The following is a 12,488-nucleotide window of genomic DNA, read 5'->3' as shown; positions in this document are numbered from 1 at the left end:
GACAATTGACTCATGCTCAGGCACAGCTGGACATCATCCTCACACATTCTGATAAGTCATTTTGAGTGGGAAGTAAAGCAGCAATGGCTTTCTTGTCTTCCAATGAGACACTCAGGTGACCCATTTCTCTTGGTGCTATTACTGGTCTAGATCCCGTTACGGAGTATTGCTGGCTTCCCCTGAGTATGTACCTTTCCTCATGTATGCTGGATGGGAGAAAGGGTTGGCACTTGATAATTGAGCTCAGCCCTGTTACCCTGAGTTGGAAAATGGACATCAAGAGAGGAGGAGAAATGTACTCGGAGCCATAGGAGCAACACTGGAACCCAGACCTCCTAACCGCAAGCTCACAGGCAGCAAAGCACCATTACCTCTTAAAATCGGGGCACCGAAGACGGAGTAGACTTCATCCCCATGGTCTCCACTCACTGTCTTGGGTTTCAATTCTGATGAGAAGCTTGGGTGATATTGAAATTCGTACATGTAGGTGGGGGCACCAGCATCTGGGAAGACATGTGTTCACATACAGTTCATGTTGCCAGACACAAGCCTGGATGGTACCAAGGGCTTTGTAATGCAGGAGACCTCTGACTATCAGTGAAATAGAAATAATTTAACACAAGATTCTGGATGTGTTCAGCACTATGCAGTTTGTGGGATCGAAACGTGATGTTCATGTGAGGGAAACGATTATGAATGCACTGCATCCAGGAAGCACACTGGAGTGTTCATTGATAACCCACCAGCGTTCATGTTCATTTCTTTTAAGAGCCACAACTTGCTGAGTATCCTGCATTCATCTCTGTTTCCACAATTCTAAGTGTTTTTCTCATCTATTCAGGAAAATGTAAGGCATTTCCAAGATCCTTGTCTGAAAATGAGGGTTTCTAAAGACAAATACAGGCAGATATGGAGCACTGGTCACTTTTGTCTCAGGAATACAACGTTGGAGAAAGCTGTCCTTCAGAAGTGATGGCAGCTTTTTCAGATAAGTCAATGAAACTCATCACTCTAGACATGCCTTACAGGAACCCTTATACTTTCCTGATTTAAGCATGAAGATGATAATGGATAATCTGAGACAAATGAAAGCACAAAAGTCAATGATACAGAACAACAAACAATATTCAGGACATCTAGCATGGCCATGACAAATATTATAAAAATATAACTAAATGAACTAAAGCTATAGCCAAAATATTTTCCATGACAAAGTGATACACATTCTGACCTCAAAGACACAAAAGTGCATAGTAAAGGGATGTGAAATGTGGAGTTGTTCTAGCAATCAAAATTGTTCTTAGCATCCTACACCGAAGCATCTAAGTGTATAAATCAAGTATCAGAAGGTCTGAAGGGCAGAAAGGTAGGTTGTAATACAATAATAAAGGGGGCTTCAATACAAGAGCACTGTTAGTGATGGATCATTCCAGTGGAAAATTCCTAAGGAAACAGATCTTGAACAGTATTTTGAAAAATCAATCTAATAGCACCGTACATAATACTCCACCCAATGCCAACACAACAGCTATTAGTTTCAAGCACTCACAGAACAGTCTGTAGAACATATCCCACTTGAGGACACAACACAATCACCAGCTAATACAAGAAGATGGGAATTAGAGCAAGTATCATGGATTGAAACTAGATATCAACAACAGGAAGAATTTTAGAAAATTCATAGACTGATGGAAGGAAACATGGTCCCGAGCCACTAATATGTCTGTTATGAAACTAAGTGGAAAAATTAAAGCATATTGAAACAGGGCTGGAGAGATGGTTCAGTGGGGGAAGGTTTGCCACACGGGAGTGAGGAAAAGTGTTTGGACGCCCAGTGTGCACGCACATACAGTCCACCCCTGGCCTTACAGATTGATGTAATCCTAGTGGGCTGGAGGCAGAGCGAGGGGATCTGGAGCAAACTGACTCCATTAGACCAGCTGCACTGTCAAGCCCTGAGTTCAAGTCAGAGGCCCTGTCTTAATATACAAGGTGGAGAGCAACAGAGGTCTGGTCCTCACATTCACACACACAAGTATGTGCCCACACCCATGAACATTCATACGTGTGTGTGTGTGTGTGTGTGTGTGTGTGTGTGTGTGTGTGTGTGAAAATGGAGTCACAGCTTCCTAAAACTTATGGGATATAGCAAAAGCAGTCGCATGAAAAACATTCATAGCACTAGACAACTACATCTAAAAAGAAGCAAAGTATCAAATGACTTACAGTCACACCAAAGGGACCTAAAAACACCAACAAAGTAAATCCAAGGATAGCAGGAAGGAGAAATAATCAGGATTAGATAAAAGGCCTGGAGAGTCAGCTCAGCAGTTAAGAGCATGAACTGCTCTTCTAGAGGATTTGCCTTCAGTTCTCAACATCCACATGGAGGGTCACAGCAACCATACATAGCTCCATGGGATCTAATGCCTCTTCTGGCTTCTATGGACACAAGACACACACATGGTGCACAGATGTGCATGAAGGCAAAATGCCCACAAACATAAAACTAACTAAATAAGAATATTTTTTAAAAGTGAGTTCTGAAACTATAAGAAAGAGTAAGAGAAATCAAGAGTTTCTTTTCTTTTCTTAAAAAGAAAAGCAATACTAACAAACCTTTAGTCAAACAAAGAAAAAAGACAGAAATGAAGATCTGATATTAGAAATGATGCCACAGAAGTACAATGGAGCATAAGAGAGTAATACAAACTATTTTATACACACAACCTGGATAACCTCAGAGGAAAAAAGACGTTTTCCATCTAGTATAGTCTACAAAAAATGAAGTAACGTCTGGAGAGTTGGCTCAGTGATTAAGAGGAATGGTGTTCTTCCGGAGGACCGGAGTTTGTTCATAACCCACATTGGGGAGCTCACAGCCATCCATAACTGCAGCTCCAAGCGATCCAGTACAGTCTTTTGACTTCTACAGCACCTGTACACATACACACACACACACACACACACACACACACACACACACACACACACACACACACACCAAATAGATTGAATTAGTGATAACATAAGCTTCCTACCTATGAATAAACATCCCACACATTCTGATAACTTCACAGATGAATCACACCAATCACAGAGAAAAAACTAGTATCAGCTCAAACATTCTCCCCAAATTTCTTTAAAATTCAGGAATGTAGTAGTAGTTCCAGAACAGCACTCTCTTCAAACTAAAATAAGACAAAGACATTATAAGAACAATTCAATAACAAATATACCATATCTTTTATAAGTATAGATATATAGTACTCAAGCAAATGCTAGTAATGAAATATAACAGCATATTTAAAGGCTAATCCACTTTGATGTATTAAGATTTATCACTGAGCTACGAAAAATGATTCATTTTTGTGATGTGTAGCATTATAGAATGATGGACACAAACCAGGTAGTCATCTCCATTAAGGCCAGCCTGGTCTATATAGTGAGTTCTAGACCAGCCTACATAGTGAGACTGTCTGAAAAAATAAAAACAAAAGTGGACAAAAATGTCCACATTACACAGTGTTCAATTGGTTCAGTTCAATTCCTATCAAAATTCCAATATCAATATTCACAGATACATAAAAGTAATTCTAAATTCGTATGAACTCACACGGATGAGAGTAAAGATGCATACACACACACACACACAAATGCACACATGCAGGTTCATACTAAATCAAGGCAATCATGAGTAACAAGAGCAATGTCTGATCCAGTGCTTTCATGCTGTACTAAAACTCATGTATTTAGAATAACAAAGAACTTGCAACAACAAGAAGAAGAAAAAAAAAGAAAAGGTAGACCAGTAGAATTCCATAAGGAACCCAAAATGAAGTCAAGAGCCTAAAGTCAATTGTGATTTGAATATGGCAAGACTTTCTATTTCATGAGAAAAATTTGTGTGCTGTATCTTTCACCTAGAATAAACAGAGTCTCTAGTTATTATGTTATCCTTATTGTTGGTGTACATTCAAAGAAAGCAAAATTAGAAAAAGAAAGTCACTTCAGAAGTCACTGTTCAGAAAAGTGAATTTTCACATGCAGAAGTGTTGGTCACTTATCTCACACAATTTGCAAGAGAAAAACTAGAAAACTGGACTATAGTCTAATCCACCATCGGAAACTAACTATAAAAAACATAGAGGAAGAAAAAAACTATGACATTGCTGCAACATGATTCTCTGTATTTGACCCCAGAAGTGAAGACAACCCAGGCAAAAGTTGTGAAATGGGATGGATAGCTCCCTGCAAAGCAAAGGGAAAATAATGAACAGTCTACACAGACAACCCATTTCTGATTGTGTGTATGCATGTATGTGTGTGTGTGTGTGTCTGCATGTGTGCAAGGTAGAAAGTGTTTTCAAATGATATGTACTATAAAGGGTTGCTATATAAATTATCTAAGGAATATGAATAATTGAATAGCAGGGAAAAAAGCAAACCAACAACTCATTTATTTGGGTAAAGATCCAGACCTGGGGGCACATGGAGGCAAGGGTGAGGCACACTTGTATTCCTAGCACTTAAGACACAGAGTCAGGAGGGTATCAAGTTCATGGCCGGGGTTAACCTTGTCTAAATAGAAAGAATTTGTCTCACAAAGAAAAGAAAATGACAAGGATTTGAGTAGACATTCCTTATAAAAAGGCATAAAAGTAAAAATGGATGACAAATCAAAATTGTTAACATCAGTGATCACTGAGATAATGCAAATTGGAATCACAATGAGTTAGTATCTTTCCCAGTCTGAATAGCCGGGTGGAGGTGGCACACACCTTTAATCCCAGCACTTGGGAGGCAGAACCAGGCAGATCTCTGTGAGTTCAAGGCCAGCCTGGTCTACAGAGTGAGATCCAGACAGGTACCCTGTCACAAAAAAAAAAAAAACCCTAAACAACAACAACAAAAAGCTAATAATAACAAGTAGTGTTGGCAAGGATGACAAGAAAAGGTAACTTATCCATACAACTTGTGTACTACAAAACACGAGGACAGTGTATAAAACTAGTTAAAAATGGAATTGACATGCGACAGGTTGATCCCAGATTTTTCATTTAACCCTCCCAAACTTGTAAGCACTGTGTTGAAAAATGCAATTGCCCCATGACTGCACTGCTCACCAAAGTCAAGTCATGGAATTACTGTGTGTCTATCAATAGCTAAATCCATAAACAGTGTGGAATACTGTAGATGGAATAATGCATGCTCCTAAAAAGGAAGATGTATTGCCATTATGACAACATACATGAAGACGGAAAACATGCTGAAAGGGCTCGGTCAGACCGAGGTAGACAAATGTACACATTTTGACTCACATGTGATTTATGACAAAAGATCTCAAGATAGCCAAGAGTGAAAGGGTCACAGGCTAGAAGCGAGAGGTGGGTGGATTGTCATACAGTCAGAATCATTATATTCATCTTCAATATGGATGGGCAGCCACAGTGCATGTGTGGTCAGAGGACAACCATGTGAGTCCCAGGGACTGAACTCAAGCCATCAGCTTTGGCAGCAAGAATCTTATCTGCCGAACCATCTCACTGGTCCCTCCCTCCACTTCTCATTTTTTAAAAAGATTTATTTATTTATTTATTTATTTATTTATTTGTTTGTTTGTTTGTTTGTTATGTATACAGTATGCCTGCGTGCCAGAAGAGGGCACCAGATCTCATTATTGATGGTTGTGAGCCACCATGTGGTTGCTGGGAATTGAACTCAGGACCTCTGGAAGAGCAGCCAGTGCCTTTAACCACTGAGCCATCTCTCCAGCCCCCCCTTTTCATTTTTTACTTATACTCTACAATATAATAAATACTGTTAGTAAAGTATATTTAAAAATGCTGAGAGGAAATGTCAGGTTTTCACTAAGCAAAATTTGCTGAGGTAGCAAAGTTATAGTAATTGTTTTACATTGAACACACAAACTGCAATATCAGTTTGTATTTTTATTACTTACATATTTATTATTATTGCACTTGCTATATATATGTATTTATATGTATATGGTTCATCAATACTCTTACATAGCCTCCTTCTTTCTGTCCCTGTCTCCTCATTATAGCACTGTGTTCATCCCTTTTCTTCTTACCAGCCCCTGTTGGAATGGAAGTAGCAGCAGGTGGCTACTGTACCTAGTTTACATCATGGTTGCAAACATGAATTTTAAAACCCCCTTGGAGGACTGCATAGACGGCTCAGTGGTTAAGAGCACTTGCTTGCCTTCTAGAGGACCCTAATTTGGTTCCCATGACCTTCTTCTGGCCTCTGCAGGAATCAGCAGAAACATCACACACACACACACACACACACACACACACACACACACACACACACACACAAACACACAAACACACAAACACACACACACTTGCACATAAATAAAATATAAAATAAAAAATTTAAAAACCTTCCCAGAAAGTTAGGAGAGAAATCCAGAACAGAGAATTATTTGCTGGCTTGCAGATTACATGAGTGAAAGCTGGGAGAGAAGAAGAACTCCACAAATGTCGGCTGTGAAGGTCACCATCCCTATGGTGAGCTCATTCCCCCTAGCCTCACAGCCATGCCCAGCACTGAGTCACATAGGAAGGTTCTGTGACAGACCTCAGCCTTCATATCCTGGCACACTCAGATGCACAAAAGCTAACCAAGAACACTGAGAGTGTCTATACTCTTACCCACCACAGGTCCCCTCCCTCACTGGCCTCCTTGGTCACAGGCACCCAGCCTGATTCTTTACCTCATTCCTACTCTTCCTGGCTCTGCCACTAATACTCTAAAACTAGCTCCTACTTTGAACCCCTTCCAAAACCCCACCTAGTCATTGACCTCTAACCCCATGTAGCAGTGTAACTTCATATAAGGGACCCTGTGACAGATGGTGTATCCTGTTTGCAGCCTGACTTCTGTCTGCCTCCACCACCTGTCACTCTTTACCTGAGGAATCTTTGTCTGGTTACTACACACTATTCTGTCTACTTGCACAGCAGCCCAGCACCCAACAAAATAGCAACAATTTGCACCAGGCTTAGCCTAATGGTCAATGACGGAGAAATGCCCCAATTCCCTACTACTCAGGTGAGATCTCCTTGAGACATGAGTTCTGCTTGTTTCCCAGCCCTCTGTAGCTCCAGGCATCATTCATCGGCCTGCATTTCCTTCCAGTATCAACTTGCCATTTCTCAACTCATGTTTTCTGGGACCAACACCCTTTTATTCCCTTGCAATTCAATTTGTCCTCAGATAATGTCGTTGGCGCAAATCAAGAGGACAGTGTGAAGATGAGGCTAAAAAGTCAGTCTTAGAGGCTTGGTGTCCACAGTTTTCACATTTGCATATGCCAGGCCGTAAGCCAGGCAGAGAGAAAAGTGGTAAACTAAGGGGTCCATCTCCTGTCCAACCTCTGGAACTCACCTCTGTGTCCACGAGCCACAATCACAGATGGGACACCAAATACCGCATCTCCAATCAGCTCCAGAAGCTGTTCTTTATTTCTGCCTGGGTCATCTGTATCTCTTAAATACTTCTCAATGACAACTGGAATCTTATCCTCCGGGAGGTCCTAGAATGGGTGAGGAAAATGACCACTAGCATGTGATTTGTGTGCCTTCTCCATTTCATTGACTATTAACCTCTTGAGCCCTGGAAAAATTCCTCCTGGGTAGTAATGTGGGAAGATCAGAAAAAAAGGGGGGTCAGAAGGAAGACCCCAGTAATTTCATGACATTCGGGTTTGTAATCTGGGGCAAACTCACAGCTTTTCTTTGTTTCAAATAAGTTGACATAAATGACAAGTTGACATAATTCCCTGAGTGCTTACAAGAATAAAAGAGGACTTCTGTAAGAGTGATGTAGCCGTCTTCTGGTCCAATGTCACTTCAGAGGGTGGATAGTTCATCATCTGTTTAAAAACACAGTAAAGTACCTTTGAATCCTTGGGAATTAGCAAAATGAACCAAATAGGCCAAATGTACTGGCTGGTTTTGTGTGTCAACTTGACACAAGCTGAAGTCTTCAGAGAAGAAAGAGCCTCGGTGGAGGAAATGGCTCCATGAGATCCAGCTGTAAGGCATTTTCTTAATTAGTGATCAATGGGAGAGGGCCCAGCCTATGGTGGGTGGTGCCATCCCTGGGATAGTGGTCCTGGATTCTGTAAGAAAGCAGGCTGAACAAGCCAGAGAAAACAAGTCAGTAAGCAGTACTACTCCATGACCTCTGCATCAGCTTCTTCCTTCAGGTTCTTGTCCTGACTGTCTTCCATGAGGAACACCAATATGGAAATGTAAGCTGAATAAACCCTTTCCTCCACAACTTGCTTTCTGGTCATGGTGATTTGTTGCAGCAATAGAAACTCTAAGACAATTAAGCAATTAAGGCAAAGCAGAATAAAAGTATTGTGTTAGGCTTTGATGGGCATGGCTGTTTATGAGTTTTAAAACAGTCAGTGAAACAGATGGACTTGTGCAGAAATCCAGGCATGAAAAAGATACTCTAAATATGTGTATTGATCAGGTCAAGGGGCACAATGACACTCAAAGCAGATGGGAAACAATATCTCACAGACAACAGGGAAATCAGACATCACCTGTTGTATTCTTTGATATCTACACAATCCTTCTGCAGTGAGGGCTGTGGAACTCTCAGCCTGTCTCAGTACTATGCAGTGACTTGGTCTAATTCCAGCATAGCCTCTAGTAATGGAAAGCCACACGACAGGGTGAGCCAGTCTCCCTATAACGACTGTCAGAAAAGCCTGCTGCTTTGAGGAGAAATTTCTTTTCTCAACTAAAACATGGTTGCGGACAGACAGCCCTTAACATTTGCCTCAGAGAACTTGCTATAGAAACCTAGAGGTTATCCTCACTTCTCTGCCTATGGAAACCTCACACCCAAGGACCCCAATATGTGAGAATAAATAGCATTAATCCTTTTTGTAACCTCTTTGGAATGTAAACGTGGGACAACAATTCTTGTTCTGTCTTTTGATCTCCAATGTTCTAACGGCAGTGGTGGCATTGTTCCATCTGTTCCATCTTGGAACTCTATCTGCCATGAAGTGTATGCTTCTCCTACAGACAAGTTTTGAATAGGAATCCAATATCTAGCTGCACAGACTCTGCCCTCTCTCCACAGTTTCTCTCCAAGCTCCCCGATCCTTGAAACCTCACCAGGGCTAGAGATGTTTCTAGTTGGGACTTGAGTTCAGGTCATGTTTGAGCTTCTCCCTTTTCCCACCCTCTTAGTGAAGGTAACCTGCCTTTTACCTAATGTGTGGATTTTCTTTTATCTTTGAAAAGGAAAAGCCCTTCCCCTTTAAAAGTGTATTTTAACTCATGAGGGAGTAACTTTGAATCTTTTAATGATGTGGAATGCGAGCACATGTGGAGATTTATGGGAAGCATGTTCAAGTCCATGGTGGAAACTGTGGTTTCCAAGTCTGACTCTCCTGAATTTCCAGTCATTTTCCATTTAGAGACATGACCTGCTTGTCTGATCGCCTGAATCTTATCTTCATAGGCTCTCTTAGCCTGGACACTTCAAGCACCTAAGTTTAATGAAATAACAAAGTTTTATTGAGTTAGGATTTCAAGGACTGGACTACCCAGAGTCAAAGTTAGCTCAGGAAGAAATGTGTCAATGGAAGTATCCATCGACAACAAGAGACAGATGCTCTAGACACAACCAGAGGTTGGGGAAGAAAGAACTCATGTTAGAAGAATAATGGACAGGCGATGGGGTTGTTTTATCTAAGGATCTGTTTGTGCTCACCATTGGCATAATCCAGCCAAACTCTTGTTTGTTGATCCCCACAATGTAGGGCACAGTGTTGAAGCTCTTCTCAGCCAGGATCTCTTCAGGCATCTTTGGCAGCAACACTCCATCAAGCACAGTGGGAACGAAGGGAAAGCTCTAGGGGAGGAAGCACACAGTACCAGGAATAATCCATCTCTCTTGCTGACTTTCTAAGGGAGCATCCAGAATATAAACCCTGTGGCTTGGGTAGGGGACATGGGAACTTGGGGTCCTAAGAAGGAAATTAAGGGTCTATGTTCCAATAAGGCCTAATTTGGGGTATCTCTCAGTGGTAAGTGGAGGGTGGCAAGGAAGGAACAGAAAGGCCCTTAGCTGAAATTAAACATATACCACTGTAGAATATGTATTTCCACCTGAAGTAGATAACATCATCCAGAATGATTCTCACTATTCCTGATAGTTATGGCTGTAAAGTTGCCACAGTGCTGCATTAGTGAATCCTGAGCTAGGACTGCTAGGGAATTCCAGAACTAGGTTCCTTGGAACCTCTGCTCACAATACTGTCATCATCCTTGTGTTATATGTGGGTCCCAGTTTTAAAGACATGTTCTATAACACAAATTTATTACAAAGAATTAGCCTACAATAGAATTTATTATAATAAAATACCAGATCAATAGGGATTAGTATTTCTTCAACCACAGGTCACATACGAATAAAATTCTTTGGCTTCAGAGTCACAGTCGTGAAGTCTACTATGATTTTTAAATGCATTATCTCATAAATCCACTAATTTACCTAATTTTCCATCTTTTCTGGCTTTGTCACACACGGAAGGTATCACATGGCCACTTTTTAGCGTGGCTTCCCCAAGAACTAGGCAATTCTCTCCCTTTTTTGTATTTATTGTCATGTTGACTCAACACTGACTTCAAGGTTGAGAAGCACCATGACTCAAGCCTGGCAGAAGCCCATCCATCCATCAGGAGTGTTTTCTCCATAAGGCTCCTCATAGCCTAAGACAGACTTGGGGACACTGGGCATATCAGCATCACTGTGCTCTAAAGCATCTCAAGCAGAGAAATCACTTAAAGCAGTAAACACGGAAGGACGGCAGGAAACAGCCCTCAGAGTGGACATACACAACTATGAGTGATGAGACAAGAAGATAAAGCATTATTACATATGGGACACCAGGACCACGTGACAACTGGCAATTGGTTCACACCTCCCATGCTCGGTGCAGGTATTGCAGATGACCACAGTCATGTCACACCTGCGGACCTAGGGCTTATATGCTCACTTTAGCAAGTAACTAAATTCATAATTTATAAGATCTATAATTTATGGTGAGCTATATGTCTGTATTAATATTCTAAACTGGCTATTTTTGAAAAACCAATTCGATTTTAGCTGGTTGAAATATCACTAAACCATGTTGCAGTTAAAAATTAAATACAGAGAACAAAGAAAATACTGCTGAAAGAAAGAAGCACATGCTACATATTTGGCCCACTGTCAAGATGTGCCAAATACTCCTTCAAAATGTCCAGACCTCAAGTGCTGTCCCACCCCTCCAGGCTGGTGTTACCCCCCCCCAAGACCCTCTGCCTTCATAACTGCTATGTACAGACCTCCCAGGTGGCTCAGCCTCTGCCCTTGCTCTTTCCTACACATCACACTATTTCCACACTGAAGTGGAGGGGACTTTTGTGAGTCCATGAGGTTGTTGCTCTGCCAGAGTCCTTTGGACATGCACTGCTTCATGTGGGTCACAAGCCAAGTCTTGTCTATGGTGTCTCCCTTCTCACGTTCATGACCAACTCAGCTTCAGATCTCTTTCTTCCTCCTTGCCTCCACCCCAAACATGCCAGCTCCTTCCGCAGGGCTTGGTGGCTGCTCTTTCCTCTGCCTGTAGCATTCTTCCTCCAGGTTTCCTGTCAGCTGGCTTCCTGGCCCCATCCAGAGCTTCACTCATGAACATTAGCCACAAGCACATAAAAGACATCTCCTCTGACCCTGCCATTTACAGAAAACCACTGGCCAACTCTCACCACCCCTCCTAATTTTTAATTTAATTCTAATCGACAGAAAACATGCATATTACATGTTCTTACGTACATTAGTCTTCTGCTACACATCTCACCCACTAGGACACAAGTCTCCAAGAAAGCAGGAGATTGTACATACCTCACTGTCATATCCCAGCTGTTAAATCAACCCCCGACACAAAGGGAGTCCTTAGTAAATCATCTCTGGATGATTGAAAGAATCCCATTTCCCTCTCAGAAGACCCTTTAGGGAAGTTCTGGGATGCCCCAGGGTTTAAACAGAGAGGACAGCTGGCAACAGCTGGCATTGGGAAGGCAGGAGGAAGGAGACGGAGGGTGATGCTGTACTTTCCCAGGTCATAGGAGAATAGAAGTCTAGGCTCCTCCCTGTACAGCCTCTGCTCTGTTCCTCCCATGAAACCCTTAGCTAGGCATCTCTGCCTCCTGAGAGTGGAGCGTTCTAGTGGTGCCTCCCCCTGCAGGCTCATTTTGGGAGTGAAGAATATGAATGAGAAGAAGAAGAAGAAGAAGAAGAAGAAGAAGAAGAAGAAGAAGAAGAAGAAGAAGAAGAAGAAGAAGAAGAAGAAGAAGAAGAAGAAGAAGAGGAAGCAGCCCAGGGCACCAAGTTGCTGACCCGGAGCCCTCTACAGAGAGTTGTGGGTAAGTTCAACCCTCTGT

General features: G+C 41.8%; 1 protein-coding gene across 2 annotated transcripts in view; it reads right to left on the bottom strand.

Annotated features, from left to right (window-relative positions):
* Window positions 1-12,488, bottom strand: part of LOC102928734 (carboxylesterase 1E) — a 28,072-nt gene that overhangs the window by 1,274 nt on the left and 14,310 nt on the right. For both annotated transcript variants that reach the window (XM_076571699.1, XM_076571700.1), the window contains exons 9-12: window positions 9,775-9,915; window positions 7,826-7,906; window positions 7,420-7,567; window positions 372-503 (exon numbers count right to left, since the gene is read on the bottom strand). In XM_076571699.1, coding sequence (XP_076427814.1) covers window positions 372-503; window positions 7,420-7,567; window positions 7,826-7,906; window positions 9,775-9,915 — 502 coding nt within the window. The remainder of the gene's footprint in view (window positions 1-371; window positions 504-7,419; window positions 7,568-7,825; window positions 7,907-9,774; window positions 9,916-12,488) is intronic.

This window comes from Peromyscus maniculatus, chromosome 5, assembly GCF_049852395.1.
Source record: "Peromyscus maniculatus bairdii isolate BWxNUB_F1_BW_parent chromosome 5, HU_Pman_BW_mat_3.1, whole genome shotgun sequence".
Taxonomy (NCBI): domain Eukaryota; kingdom Metazoa; phylum Chordata; class Mammalia; order Rodentia; family Cricetidae; genus Peromyscus; species Peromyscus maniculatus.
The sequence above is the reverse complement of the archived record's forward strand: the minus strand, read 5'-3'. Positions and strand labels throughout refer to the sequence as shown.